Source organism: Leptodactylus fuscus, unplaced genomic scaffold (assembly GCF_031893055.1).
Source record: "Leptodactylus fuscus isolate aLepFus1 unplaced genomic scaffold, aLepFus1.hap2 HAP2_SCAFFOLD_918, whole genome shotgun sequence".
In the NCBI taxonomy this organism is placed as follows: domain Eukaryota; kingdom Metazoa; phylum Chordata; class Amphibia; order Anura; family Leptodactylidae; genus Leptodactylus; species Leptodactylus fuscus.
Window position 1 is genome coordinate 1 of NW_027440968.1, and position 16,339 is coordinate 16,339.

At 51.3% G+C, this 16,339-nt stretch overlaps 1 protein-coding gene across 1 annotated transcript; it reads right to left on the reverse strand.

The window, feature by feature from the left end:
- Positions 1-1,678: 1,678 nt before the first annotated feature.
- On the reverse strand, positions 1,679-15,592 carry GPS2 (G protein pathway suppressor 2; the record flags this gene model as incomplete). Its single annotated transcript, XM_075262090.1, has 9 exons — positions 15,458-15,592; positions 15,191-15,300; positions 13,265-13,377; positions 3,481-3,560; positions 3,328-3,407; positions 3,196-3,247; positions 2,013-2,099; positions 1,859-1,938; positions 1,679-1,771 (listed from the first exon to the last, which is right to left on the reverse strand). Coding segments are annotated over exons 1-9 (789 nt in total), but the record flags the coding sequence as incomplete, so codon positions are not given.
- Between the last annotated feature and the right edge of the window lie 747 nt (positions 15,593-16,339).

Below are 16,339 nucleotides of genomic sequence, written 5' to 3' on the forward strand. Positions count from 1 at the left end.
TCCCCCTCTACCAGTCCTGGGCCCCCCCCCTCTACCAGTCCTGGGCCCCCCCCCCCCTCTACCAGTGCTGGGCCCCCCCTGGGCTTCATTCATCTAGTCATACACAACGTCCTGACGTGTTACAACAATTCTGAGCCCGGATTTGGAATGGACACACCTCATTTAGTAGAGGACAAGTGGGTTTTTGTTGCGTGGGGTTCTGGATTAGCTGTGGATTCCTATCACTGTCGGTATTCACCAGGCCAATACTGGTTTGTGGATGTTGGGTCCGTATTTTTTCTTTGGACTCTCTCCCACTGCTGTGGTACCAGACTGGCTTAGTGGTACAGTCTGTGAGAGGGTATAGACTGTGTGGGCGGAGGAGACGTGGCCGGGTCTATATCCCATGGTGCTGTGTACCCCAGTTAGACAACAAGAAAAGGGTTTTATGGAGAGTACAAACCCCCCCCCCCAGTATAGCCTACTGTGTGATTGATAGGAGAGGGGGTAATATGGCCGCCAAGGCTGCACAGCCTGCGTCCTCATGACAACACTTCCTGATTCTGTACAGAGAGACCGCTTTACAAGACCTCTGCGGCTACCGTCCTCCATCACTAGGAATACAGGGTGGGACAATGGTGAGGGGGTACGAAGGTCCTGCCCTCAGGGATTGGGGATGTGTGTGTGTGTGTGTGGGGGGGGGTGTCATCCATCTACATCACTAGGAATATTGGGGGGGGGGGGGTACGAAGGTCCTGCCCTCAGGGATTGGGGATGTGGTGGGGGGGGGGGGGCGCGTCATCCACCTACATCACTAGGAATATGGGGGGGGGGGGGGAGTACGAAGGTCCTGCCCTCAGGGATTGGGGATGTGGTGGGGGGGGGGGGCGCGTCATCCATCTACATCACTAGGAATATTGGGGGGGGGGGGGGTACGAAGGTCCTGCCTCAGGGATGGTGGATGTGGTGGTGGGGGGGGCGTCATCCACCTACATCACTAGGATATGGGGGGGGGGGGGGGAGTACGAAGGTCCTGCCCTCAGGGATTGGGGATGTGGTTGTGGGGGGGCGTCATCCACCTACATCACTAGGAATATGGGGGTGGGGGGGGAGTACGAAGGTCCTGCCCTTGTGTGTGTGTGTGGGGGGGGCGTCATCCTCCTACATCACTAGGAATATGGGGGGGGGGGGGGGGAGTACGAAGGTCCTGCCCTCAGGGATTGGGGATGTGGTGGTGGGGGGGCGCGTCATCCACCTACATCACTAGGAATATGGGGGGGGGGGGGAGTACGAAGGTCCTGCCCTCAGGGATTGGGGATGTGGTGGTGGGGGGGCGCGTCATCCATCTACATCACTAGGAATATTGGGGGGGGGGGGGGGGTACGAAGGTCCTGCCCTCAGGGATTGGGGATGTGGTGGTGGGGGGGCGCGTCATCCATCTACATCACTAGGAATATTGGGGGGGGGGGGGTACGAAGGTCCTGCCCTCAGGGATGGTGGATGTGGTGGTGGTGGGGGCGTCATCCACCTACATCACTAGGAATATGGGGGGGGGGGGTGGGAGTACGAAGGTCCTGCCCTTGTGGGGGGGCCTCATCCATCTACATCACTAGGAATGTGGGGGTGGGGGGTACGAAGGTCCTGCTCTCAGGGATGGGGGATGTGGTGGGGGCTGTCATCCATCTACGAGGCCTCTTACCTTGCTCGGCTGCATGGGGACTGCTATAGGTGGAGCGGTCAGAAGGGTCTGCGTAGGGTGCAGAGCCTGTGGGTGCATGGGGCGCAGGGACGACTGCGGAGAGAGACAGGAGTGTGACCTCTATATACAGCGTATACACATCAGAGACAGTGAGAGTCTGCACGACAAGAAGGTCCTCACCGAGTCAGTGAATCCGGACTGTTGGTTGGCGTGTTCCAGCTGCTTCTGGAGCGGGATGGTGCTGCTCGGTGGCATGAATCCTGAAGAGGACACAAACGTCAATAGACAGCGGCAAGACCCCAAAATGGCCGGGACAAGAGACAGGGTCACTAACCTGCATGAGCTCCGGTGTAATGTCCGTGGACCGTGTACCCTGGCTGCTGGTGAGAAAGATACTGCATGGTGGGGAAGGCAGCGGGACCTGCAACAGCACAAGACCACGAAACGGCTCATCATGGAGGTACAGCATTGCAAAACAGCACGGACACAACGCAGCACAGCGAAAGCAACGCAACAAAGCAGCACAGCACACAGACAGAGCAACGCAACGCAGCACGGAGACAAAGCAACACAGCACGGAGACAAAGCAACGCAGCACGGAGACAAAGCAACACAGCACGGAGACAAAGCAACGCAGCACGGAGACAAAGCAACGCAGCACAGAGACAAAGCAACGCAGCACAGAGACAAAGCAACGCAGCACAGAGACAAAGCAACGCAGCACAGAGACAAAGCAACGCAGCACAGAGACAAAGCAACGCAGCACAGAGACAAAGCAACGCAGCACAGAGACAAAGCAACGCAGCACAGAGACAAAGCAACGCAGCACAGAGACAAAGCAACGCAGCACGGAGACAAAGCAACGCAGCACAGAGACAAAGCAACACAGCACGGAGACAAAGCAACGCAGCACAGCATGGAGACAAAGCAGCACAGCACAGCACACAGACAAAGCAATGCAACACAGCACACAGACAGAGGAACGCACCACAGCGACAAAGCAACGCAACACAGCATGGAGACAAAGCAGCACAGCACAGCACACAGACAAAGCAACGCAACACAGCACACAGACAGAGGAACGCACCACAGCGACAAAGCAACGCAACGCAACACAGCATGGAGACAAAGCAACGCAGCACAGTGACAAAGCAACGCAGGACAGCACGGAGACAAAGCAACGCAGCACACAGACAGAGCAACGCAACACAGCACCACACATAGACAAAGCAACGCAGCACGGAGACAAAGCAACGCAGCACATAGACAGAGCAACACAGCATGGAGACAGCAGCACAGCACAGAGACAGAGCAACGCAAGACAGCACAGCACGGAAGCACAGCAACACAACACAACATGGAGGCACAGCGACAAACCACAGCATGGAAGCACTCTGACCCTCTGATTGGCTGGCTCCCTGTGTAGCTGACGGGTCCCGCCTGGCCGGCCCCAAAGCTGTGCTGTGGCTGGCTGACTGTGTACGGGCTGTGGCCTGACTGACTGGTTTGGTACTGACCATGCTCGGCAGCGGTGGGGCTGAAGGACGGCTGTGTTGGGTAATGGCGACCCTGAAGACAGAAGAGACAGCAAATTACAGCAACAGTCAAATACAAGAAGAAAACAGCCATAAAACAGAGAGAGAACTGACCGTGATCACCGGGGGCCCAAACATCTGCTTGGCCCGATCAGCCATGAGTGAGCTGTGACGGGAATGACCCCCAGGACTTCCTGCAACGTGAAGAGAGTCAGGTCTGAGAGGGGAACAACACACAAGAGAAGGGGCAGCGGCCAAAACTCTCACCTTGCATATTAATGAGATGGGCGCCCGTGTGCATTACCATGCCCTGCTGGTAGGCGGCAGAGGTCAGAGTGGTGAGGTCACTGCAAGGAGAGACAGGCGGAGGTAAGTACCCAGATATTACATCGCCCTCAGTATATACTACAGCCGGGGGTAAGTACCCTGTTATTACACCGCCCTCAGTATATACTACAGCCGGGGATAAGTACCCTGTTATTACACCGCCCTCAGTATATACTACAGCCGGGGGTAAGTACCCTGTTATTACACTGCACTCAGTATATACTACAGCCGGGGGTAAGTACCCTGTTATTACACCGCCCTCAGTATATACTACAGCCGGGGGTAAGTACCCTGTTATTACACTGCACTCAGTATATACTACAGCCGGGGGTAAGTACCCTGTTATTACACCGCCCTCAGTATATACTACAGCCGGGGGTAAGTACCCTGTTATTACACCGCCCTCAGTATATACTACAGCCGGGGGTAAGTATCCAGATATTACACCGCCCTCAATGTATACTACAGCCGGGGGTAAGTACCCTGTTATTACATCGCCCTCAGTATATACTACAGCCGGGGGTAAGTACCCTGTTATTACACTGCACTCAGTATATACTACAGCCGGGGTAAGTACCCTGTTATTACATCGCCCTCAGTATATACTACAGCCGGGGGTAAGTACCCTGTTATTACACTGCACTCAGTATATACTACAGCCGGGGGTAAGTACCCTGTTATTACACTGCACTCAGTATATACTACAGCCGGGGGTAAGTATCCAGATATTACATCGCCCTCAGTATATACTACAGCCGGGGGTAAGTACCCTGTTATTACACCGCCCTCAGTATATACTACAGCCGGGGGTAAGTACCCAGATATTACATCGCCCTCAGTATATACTACAGCCGGGGGTAAGTACCCTGTTATTACACCGCCCTCAGTATATACTACAGCCGGGGGTAAGTACCCTGTTATTACACCGCCCTCAGTATACACTACAGCCGGGGGTAAGTACCCTGTTATTTCACCGCCCTCAGTATATACTACAGTCGGGGGTAAGTACCCTGTTATTACACCGCCCTCAGTATACTCTACAGCCGGGGGTAAGTACCCTGTTATTACACCGCCCTCAGTATATACTACAGCCGGGGGTAAGTACCCTGTTATTTCACCGCCCTCAGTATATACTACAGTCGGGGGTAAGTACCCTGTTATTACACCGCCCTCAGTATACTCTACAGCCGGGGGTAAGTACCCTGTTATTTCACTGCCCTCAATGTATACTGCAGCCGGGGGTAAGTATCCAGATATTACATCGCCCTCAGTATATACTACAGCCGGGGGTAAGTACCCTGTTATTACACCGCCCTCAGTATATACTACAGCCGGGGGTAAGTACCCTGTTATTACACTGCACTCAGTATATACTACAGCCGGGAGTAAGTACCCTGTTATTACACCGCCCTCAGTATATACTACAGCCGGGGGTAAGTACCCTGTTATTACACCGCCCTCAGTATATACTACAGCCGGGGGTAAGTACCCAGATATTACACCGCCCTCAGTATATACTACAGCCGGGGGTAAGTACCCTGTTATTACACCGCCCTCAGTATATACTACAGCCGGGGGTAAGTACCCAGATATTACATCGCCCTCAGTATATACTACAGCCGGGGGTAAGTACCCTGTTATTACACTGCACTCAGTATATACTACAGCCGGGGGTAAGTATCCAGATATTACACCGCCCTCAATGTATACTACAGCCGGGGGTAAGTACCCTGTTATTACATCGCCCTCAGTATATACTACAGCCGGGGGTAAGTATCCAGATATTACATCGCCCTCAGTATATACTACAGCCGGGGGTAAGTACCCTGTTATTACACCGCCCTCAGTATATACTACAGCCGGGGGTAAGTACCCAGATATTACATCGCCCTCAGTATATACTACAGCCGGGGGTAAGTATCCAGATATTACATCGCCCTCAGTATATACTACAGCCGGGGGTAAGTACCCTGTTATTACACCGCCCTCAGTATATACTACAGCCGGGGGTAAGTACCCTGTTATTACACCGCCCTCAGTATATACTACAGCCGGGGGTAAGTACCCAGATATTACATCGCCCTCAGTATATACTACAGCCGGGGGTAAGTACCCTGTTATTACATCGCCCTCAGTATATACTACAGCCGGGGGTAAGTACCCCTGTTATTACACCGCCCTCAGTATATACTACAGCCGGGGGTAAGTACCCAGATATTACATCGCCCTCAGTATATACTACAGCCGGGGGTAAGTATCCAGATATTACATCGCCCTCAGTATATACTACAGCCGGGGGTAAGTACCCTGTTATTACACCGCCCTCAGTATATACTACAGCCGGGGGTAAGTACCCTGTTATTACACTGCACTCAGTATATACTACAGCCGGGGGTAAGTATCCAGATATTACATCGCCCTCAGTATATACTACAGCCGGGGGTAAGTACCCTGTTATTACACCGCCCTCAGTATATACTACAGCCGGGGGTAAGTACCCAGATATTACATCGCCCTCAGTATATACTACAGCCGGGGGTAAGTATCCAGATATTACATCGCCCTCAGTATATACTACAGCCGGGGGTAAGTACCCTGTTATTACACCGCCCTCAGTATATACTACAGCCGGGGGTAAGTACCCTGTTATTTCACCGCCCTCAGTATATACTACAGTCGGGGGTAAGTACCCTGTTATTACACCGCCCTCAGTATACTCTACAGCCGGGGTAAGTACCCTGTTATTTCACTGCCCTCAATGTATACTGCAGCCGGGGGTAAGTATCCAGATATTACATCGCCCTCAGTATATACTACAGCCGGGGGTAAGTACCCTGTTATTACACCGCCCTCAGTATATACTACAGCCGGGGGTAAGTACCCTGTTATTACACCGCCCTCAGTATATACTACAGCCGGGGGTAAGTACCCTGTTATTACACCGCCCTCAGTATATACTACAGCCGGGGGTAAGTACCCTGTTATTACACCGCCCTCAGTATATACTACAGCCGGGGGTAAGTACCCTGTTATTACACCGCCCTCAGTATATACTACAGCCGGGGGTAAGTACCCTGTTATTACACCGCCCTCAGTATATACTACAGCCGGGGGTAAGTACCCTGTTATTACACCGCCCTCAGTATATACTACAGCCGGGGGTAAGTACCCTGTTATTACACCGCCCTCAGTATATACTACAGCCGGTGGTAAGTACCCTGTTATTACACCGCCCTCAGTATATACTACAGCCGGGGGTAAGTACCCTGTTATTAAACCGGCCTCAGTATATACTACAGCCGGGGGTAAGTACCCAGATATTACACCGCCCTCAGTATATACTACAGCCGGGGGTAAGTACCCTGTTATTACACCGCCCTCAGTATATACTACAGCCGGGGGTAAGTACCCTGTTATTAAACCGCCCTCAGTATATACTACAGCCGGGGGTAAGTACCCTGTTATTACACCGCCCTCAGTATATACTACAGCCGGGGGTAAGTACCCTGTTATTAAACCGCCCTCAGTATATACTACAGCCGGGGGTAAGTACCCTGTTATTACACCGCCCTCAGTATATACTACAGCCGGGGGTAAGTACCCTGTTATTAAACCGGCCTCAGTATATACTACAGCCGGGGGTAAGTACCCTGTTATTACACCGCCCTCAGTATATACTACAGCCGGGGGTAAGTACCCAGATATTACATCGCCCTCAGTATATACTACAGCCGGGGGTAAGTACCCTGTTATTACACTGCACTCAGTATATACTACAGCCGGGGGTAAGTATCCAGATATTACACCGCCCTCAATGTATACTACAGCCGGGGGTAAGTACCCTGTTATTACATCGCCCTCAGTATATACTACAGCCGGGGGTAAGTACCCTGTTATTACATCGCCCTCAGTATATACTACAGCCGGGGGCAAGTACCCTGTTATTACACTGCACTCAGTATATACTACAGCCGGGGGTAAGTATCCAGATATTACATCGCCCTCAGTATATACTACAGCCGGGGGTAAGTACCCTGTTATTACACCGCCCTCAGTATATACTACAGCCGGGGGTAAGTACCCTAGTATTACACCGCCCTCAGTATATACTACAGCCGGGGGTAAGTACCCTGTTATTACACCGCCCTCAGTATATACTACAGCCGGGGGTAAGTACCCTAGTATTACACCGCCCTCAGTATATACTACAGCCGGGGGTAAGTACCCTGTTATTACACCGCCCTCAGTATATACTACAGCCGGGGGTAAGTACCCTGTTATTACACCGCCCTCAGTATATACTACAGCCGGGGGTAAGTACCCTGTTATTTCACCGCCCTCAGTATACACTACAGCCGGGGGTAAGTACCCTGTTATTTCACCGCCCTCAGTATACACTACAGCCGGGGGTAAGTACCCTAGTATTACACCGCCCTCAGTATATACTACAGCCGGGGGTAAGTACCCTAGTATTACACCGCCCTCAGTATATACTACAGCCGGGGGTAAGTACCCTGTTATTACACCGCCCTCAGTATATACTACAGCCGGGGGTAAGTACCCTAGTATTACACCGCCCTCAGTATATACTACAGCCGGGGGTAAGTACCCTAGTATTACACCGCCCTCAGTATATACTACAGCCGGGGGTAAGTACCCTGTTATTACACCGCCCTCAGTATATACTACAGCCGGGGGTAAGTACCCTGTTATTACATCGCCCTCAGTATATACTACAGCCGGGGGTAAGTACCCTGTTATTACACTGCACTCAGTATATACTACAGCCGGGGGTAAGTACCCTGTTATTACACCGCCCTCAGTATATACTACAGCCGGGGGTAAGTACCCTGTTATTACACCGCCCTCAGTATATACTACAGCCGGGGGTAAGTACCCTGTTATTACACCGCCCTCAGTATATACTACAGCCGGGGGTAAGTACCCTGTTATTACACCGCCCTCAGTATATACTACAGCCGGGGGTAAGTACCCTGTTATTACACCGCCCTCAGTATATACTACAGCCGGGGGTAAGTACCCTGTTATTACACCGCCCTCAGTATATACTACAGCCGGGGGTAAGTACCCTGTTATTACACCGCCCTCAGTATATACTACAGCCGGTGGTAAGTACCCTGTTATTAAACCGCCCTCAGTATATACTACAGCCGGGGGTAAGTACCCAGATATTACACCGCCCTCAGTATATACTACAGCCGGGGGTAAGTACCCTGTTATTACACCGCCCTCAGTATATACTACAGCCGGGGGTAAGTACCCTGTTATTAAACCGGCCTCAGTATATACTACAGCCGGGGGTAAGTACCCAGATATTACACCGCCCTCAGTATATACTACAGCCGGGGGTAAGTACCCTGTTATTACACCGCCCTCAGTATATACTACAGCCGGGGGTAAGTACCCTGTTATTAAACCGCCCTCAGTATATACTACAGCCGGGGGTAAGTACCCTGTTATTACACCGCCCTCAGTATATACTACAGCCGGGGGTAAGTACCCTGTTATTAAACCGGCCTCAGTATATACTACAGCCGGGGGTAAGTACCCAGATATTACACCGCCCTCAGTATATACTACAGCCGGGGGTAAGTACCCTGTTATTAAACCGCCCTCAGTATATACTACAGCCGGGGGTAAGTACCCTGTTATTTCACCGCCCTCAGTATACACTACAGCCGGGGGTAAGTACCCTGTTATTTCACCGCCCTCAGTATACACTACAGCCGGGGGTAAGTACCCTAGTATTACACCGCCCTCAGTATATACTACAGCCGGGGGTAAGTAACCTGTAATTACATCGCCCTCAGTATATACTACAGCCGGGGGTAAGTACCCTAGTATTACACCGCCCTCAGTATATACTACAGCCGGGGGTAAGTACCCTGTTATTACACCGCCCTCAGTATATACTACAGCCGGGGGTAAGTACCCTGTTATTAAACCGCCCTCAGTATATACTACAGCCGGGGGTAAGTACCCTGTTATTAAACCGCCCTCAGTATATACTACAGCCGGGGGTAAGTACCCTGTTATTAAACCGCCCTCAGTATATACTACAGCCGGGGGTAAGTACCCTGTTATTAAACCGCCCTCAGTATATACTACAGCCGGGGGTAAGTACCCTGTTATTAAACCGCCCTCAGTATATACTACAGCCGGGGGTAAGTACCCTGTTATTTCACCGCCCTCAGTATATACTGCAGCAGGGGGTAAGTAACCTGTAATTACATCGCCCTCAGTATATACTACAGCCGGGGGTAAGTACCCTGTTATTACACTGCACTCAGTATATACTACAGCCGGGGGTAAGTATCCAGATATTACACCGCCCTCAATGTATACTACAGCCGGGGGTAAGTACCCTGTTATTACATCGCCCTCAGTATATACTACAGCCGGGGGTAAGTACCCTGTTATTACATCGCCCTCAGTATATACTACAGCCGGGGGCAAGTACCCTGTTATTACACTGCACTCAGTATATACTACAGCCGGGGGTAAGTATCCAGATATTACATCGCCCTCAGTATATACTACAGCCGGGGGTAAGTACCCTGTTATTACACCGCCCTCAGTATATACTACAGCCGGGGGTAAGTACCCTAGTATTACACCGCCCTCAGTATATACTACAGCCGGGGGTAAGTACCCTAGTATTACACCGCCCTCAGTATATACTACAGCCGGGGGTAAGTACCCTAGTATTACACCGCCCTCAGTATATACTACAGCCGGGGGTAAGTACCCTAGTATTACACCGCCCTCAGTATATACTACAGCCGGGGGTAAGTACCCTGTTATTACACCGCACTCAGTATATACTGTAGCCGGGGGTAAGTACCCTGTTATTACACCGCCCTCAGTATATACTACAGCCGGGGGTAAGTACCCTGTTATTTCACCGCCCTCAGTATATACTACAGCCGGGGGTAAGTACCCTGTTATTACACCGCCCTCAGTATATACTACAGCCGGGGGTAAGTACCCTGTTATTTCACCGCCCTCAGTATATACTACAGCCGGGGGTAAGTACCCTGTTATTACACCGCCCTCAGTATATACTACAGCCGGGGGTAAGTACCCTGTTATTACACCGCCCTCAGTATATACTACAGCCGGGGGTAAGTACCCTGTTATTTCACCGCCCTCAGTATATACTACAGCCGGGGGTAAGTACCCTGTTATTACACCGCCCTCAGTATATACTACAGCCGGGGGTAAGTACCCTGTTATTACACCGCCCTCAGTATATACTACAGCTGGGGGTAAGTACCCTGTTATTACACCGCCCTCAGTATATACTACAGCCGGGGGTAAGTACCTTAGTATTACACCGCCCTCAGTATATACTACAGCCGGGGGTAAGTACCCTAGTATTACACCGCCCTCAGTATATACTACAGCCGGGGGTAAGTACCCTGTTATTACACTGCACTCAGTATATACTGTAGCCGGGGGTAAGTACCCTGTTATTACTCCGCCCTCAGTATACACTACAGCCGGGGGTAAGTACCCTGTTATTACACCGCCCTCAGTATATACTACAGCCGGGGGTAAGTACCCTGTTATTTCACCGCCCTCAGTATATACTACAGCCGGGGGTAAGTACCCTGTTATTTCACCGCCCTCAGTATATACTACAGCCGGGGGTAAGTACCCTGTTATTTCACCGCCCTCAGTATATACTACAGCCGGGGGTAAGTACCCTGTTATTTCACCGCCCTCAGTATATACTGCAGCAGGGGGTAAGTAACCTGTAATTACATCGCCCTCAGTATATACTACAGCCGGGGGTAAGTACCCTGTTATTTCACTGCCCTCAGTATATACTACAGCCGGGGGTAAGTACCCTGTTATTTCACTGCCCTCAGTATATACTGCAGCAGGGGGTAAGTAACCTGTAATTACATCGCCCTCAGTATATACTACAGCCGGGGGTAAGTAACCTGTAATTACATCGCCCTCAGTATACACTACAGCCGGGGGTAAGTACCCTGTTATTTCACTGCCCTCAGTATATACTACAGCCGGGGGTAAGTACCCTAGTATTACACCGCCCTCAGTATATACTACAGCCGGGGGTAAGTACCCTGTTATTACACCGCCCTCAGTATATACTACAGCCGGGGGTAAGTACCCTAGTATTACACCGCCCTCAGTATATACTACAGCCGGGGGTAAGTACCCTGTTATTACACCGCCCTCAGTATATACTACAGCTGGGGGTAAGTACCCTGTTATTACACCGCCCTCAGTATATACTACAGCCGGGGGTAAGTACCCTAGTATTACACCGCCCTCAGTATATACTACAGCCGGGGGTAAGTACCCTGTTATTACACTGCACTCAGTATATACTGTAGCCGGGGGTAAGTACCCTGTTATTACTCCGCCCTCAGTATACACTACAGCCGGGGGTAAGTACCCTGTTATTACACCGCCCTCAGTATACACTACAGCCGGGGGTAAGTACCCTGTTATTACACCGCCCTCAGTATACACTACAGCCGGGGGTAAGTACCCTGTTATTTCACCGCCCTCAGTATACACTACAGCCGGGGGTAAGTACCCTGTTATTTCACCGCCCTCAGTATATACTACAGCCGGGGGTAAGTACCCTGTTATTTCACTGCCCTCAGTATATACTACAGCCGGGGGTAAGTACCCTAGTATTACACCGCCCTCAGTATATACTACAGCCGGGGGTAAGTACCCTGTTATTACACTGCACTCAGTATATACTGTAGCCGGGGGTAAGTACCCTGTTATTACTCCGCCCTCAGTATACACTACAGCCGGGGGTAAGTACCCTGTTATTACACCGCCCTCAGTATACACTACAGCCGGGGGTAAGTACCCTGTTATTACACCGCCCTCAGTATACACTACAGCCGGGGGTAAGTACCCTGTTATTTCACCGCCCTCAGTATACACTACAGCCGGGGGTAAGTACCCTGTTATTTCACTGCCCTCAGTATATACTACAGCCGGGGGTAAGTACCCTGTTATTTCACTGCCCTCAGTATATACTACAGCCGGGGGTAAGTACCCTAGTATTACACCGCCCTCAGTATATACTACAGCCGGGGGTAAGTACCCTGTTATTACACTGCACTCAGTATATACTGTAGCCGGGGGTAAGTACCCTGTTATTACTCCGCCCTCAGTATACACTACAGCCGGGGGTAAGTACCCTGTTATTACACCGCCCTCAGTATACACTACAGCCGGGGGTAAGTACCCTGTTATTACACCGCCCTCAGTATACACTACAGCCGGGGGTAAGTACCCTGTTATTTCACCGCCCTCAGTATACACTACAGCCGGGGGTAAGTACCCTGTTATTTCACTGCCCTCAGTATATACTACAGCCGGGGGTAAGTACCCTGTTATTTCACTGCCCTCAGTATATACTACAGCCGGGGGTAAGTACCCTGTTATTTCACTGCCCTCAGTATATACTGCAGCCGGGGGTAAGTAACCTGTAATTACATCGCCCTCAGTATATACTACAGCCGGGGGTAAGTACCCTGTTATTACACCGCCCTCAGTATATACTACAGCCGGGGGTAAGTACCCTGTTATTACACCACCCTCAGTATATACTACAGGTGGACTTCTGTATCCCCCTCAGTATACAATACAGCCCTGTCCCTCTCAGTATACAGCACAGCCGTGTCCCTGTCAGTATATACCGCACCTCTGCTCCTTCCTCCTCCTCTTCTCCTCCTCGTGTAGGACCTTCTTCAGCTGCAGGAATAGTTGGTGTTTTTCTTCCTGCAGTTTATTCAGTTTGTCCTGGAGTTTCATAATCTGAGGAGATAAAGACGAGTGTCAGATAATCCCACAGGACGTGTTGTACGATTGTACCTACAACTGAAAGCAGCGGATACACTAGTGGTGAGTGCGACCGTACACCCCTGCCGGGCGGATACGCTAGTGGTGAGTGCGACCGTACACCCCTGCCGGGCGGATACGCTAGTGGTGAGTGCGACCGTACACCCCTGCCGGGCGGATACGCTAGTGGTGAGTGCGACCGTACACCCCTGCCGGGCGGATACGCTAGTGGTGAGTGCGACCGTACACCCCTGCCGGGCGGATACGCTAGTGGTGAGCGCGACCGTACACCCCTGCCGGGCGGATACGCTAGTGGTGAGCGCGACCGTACACCCCTGCCGGGCGGATACGCTAGTGGTGAGTGCGACCGTACACCCCTGCCGGGCGGATACGCTAATAGTGAGCGCGACCGTACACCCCTGCCGGGCGGATACGCTAATAGTGAGCGCGACCGTACACCCCTGCCGGGCGGATACGCTAGTGGTGAGCGCGACCGTACACCCCTGCCGGGCGGATACACTAGTGGTGAGCGCGACCGTACACCCCTGCCGGGCGGATACACTAGTGGTGAGCGCGACCGTACACCCCTGCCGGGCGGATACGCTAATAGTGAGCGCGACCGTGCGCCCCTGCCGGGCGGGCCGGAAAATATCCTCGGCGGGCAAAAAGTGGCCCATAGTGTGAGGGCCCCCGATTTATTCTCTTACTTCAATAGCACCACCATATTGTACAGACAATTACAGGAATCACAAGCGAAACTCTGGAAAGTGGAAGAAAACCCACAAAACATGGGGAGACGAGTGACGGTGGTACGGAAGAGTACGGCAGTGTAAGTGTATATAGAGAGAAGAGCCCGGGTACAACGGGGTATGTGTATTATATAGAGAGAAGAGCCCGGGTAGAATGTGTATTATATAGAGAGAAGACACCGGGTACAATGTGTATTATATAGAGAGAAGACACCGGGTACAATGTGTATTATATAGAGAGAAGACACCGGGTACAATGTGTATTATATATGGAGAGAAGACACCGGGTACAATGTGTATTATATATGGAGAGAAGACACCGGGTACAATGTGTATTATATATGGAGAGAAGACACCGGGTACAATGTGTATTATATATGGAGAGAAGACACCGGGTACAATGTGTATTATATGGAGAGAAGACACCGGGTACAATGTGTATTATATAGAGAGAAGACACCGGGTACAATGTGTATTATATAGAGAGAAGAGACCGGGTACAATGTGTATTCTATGGAGAGAAGACACCGGGTACAATGTGTATTCTATGGAGAGAAGACACCGGGTACAATGTGTATTCTATGGAGAGAAGACACCGGGTACAATGTGTATTATATAGAGAGAAGACACCGGGTACAATGTGTATTCTATGGAGAGAAGACACCGGGTACAATGTGTATTATATAGAGAGAAGACACCGGGTACAATGTGTATTATATGGAGAGAAGACACCGGGTACAATGTGTATTATATGGAGAGAAGATACCGGGTACAATGTGTATTATATGGAGAGAAGATACCGGGTACAATGTGTATTATATAGAGAGAAGACACCGGGTACAATGTGTATTATATGGAGAGAAGACACCGGGAACAATGTGTATTATATAGAGAGAAGACACCGGGTACAATGTGTATTATATAGAGAGAAGACACCGGGTAGAATGGGGTTAGTATATGATACAGATGAGCCGGCAGATCTTTGTAGAATGAGACAAACACTACAATAAATTGGGGTACAGATTGTGACCCCAGCTGACCTGCTCCCGAGTCTCCTCCAGGGACATCCGCTCCTCCATCTCCTTCTTCCTTCTCCTCTCTTGTTCATCTCGTAGTTTCTGCTCCATCATCTTATCCACCTCCTCCTCCTCTGTATAACATGGAGTCAGATTTTAGCACATGGAAACACAATGTGAAAGTCCTCAGCACCCCTAAGACCCACAGTGGCCCCCAACCCCGTCATTACAATCTGTGGGCCGTTCCCTGGTTCTACCAGTCATGCGTTGTGGCCATTATTCCTTCCTTACCTTGTCTCTTGCGCTCCCGCTCCATCATCACATGTCTATGGAGGGCTCGCGCCATCGTATTCGACAGCTTGGGTCTTTCCAAAAGGGCCGGCATTGTGAGGAAGAAAGCTGAAAGGACAAGTCAGACGGAATGAGACACAAGACGGCGTGTGAGTGACATGTGATACACACATACGTGGTGCAGAAGGAGGAGGAGCCTCACTAGGGGTCACCTGCTGGGTCACCAACAATAATTGGCTGAATAACCTGGTCAGACCGTGCCCCTCTCTCTATAACACTCCACCGCCATTCCTACCCACCGAGTATACGCTATCTCTGGAGACTGGAGGATTCTCTACTCCACCACCCCGACTAGCAGAGCGTTCCAGCAGACCGTGCCCCTCTCTCTATAACACTCCACCGACAGTCCTACCCACCGAGTATACATCTCTGGAGACTGGAGGATTCTCTACTCCACCACCCCGACTAGCAGAGCGTTCCAGCAGACCGTGCCCCTCTCTCTATAACACTCCACCGCCATTCCTACCCACCGAGTATACATCTCTGGAGACTACATGGTTCTCTACTCCACCACCCCGACTAGCAGAGCGTTCCAGCAGACCGTGCCCCTCTCTCTATAACACTCCACCGCCATTCCTACCCACCGAGTATACATCTCTGGAGACTGGAGGATTCTCTACTCCACCACCCCGACTAGCAGAGCGTTCCAGCAGACCGTGCCCCTCTCTCTATAACACTCCACCGCCATTCCTACCCACCGAGTATATGCTATCTCTGGAGACTACATGGTTCTCTACTCCACCACCCCGACTAGCAGAGCGTTCCAGCAGACCGTGCCCCTCTCTCTATAACACTCCACCGCCATTCCTACCCACCGAGTAT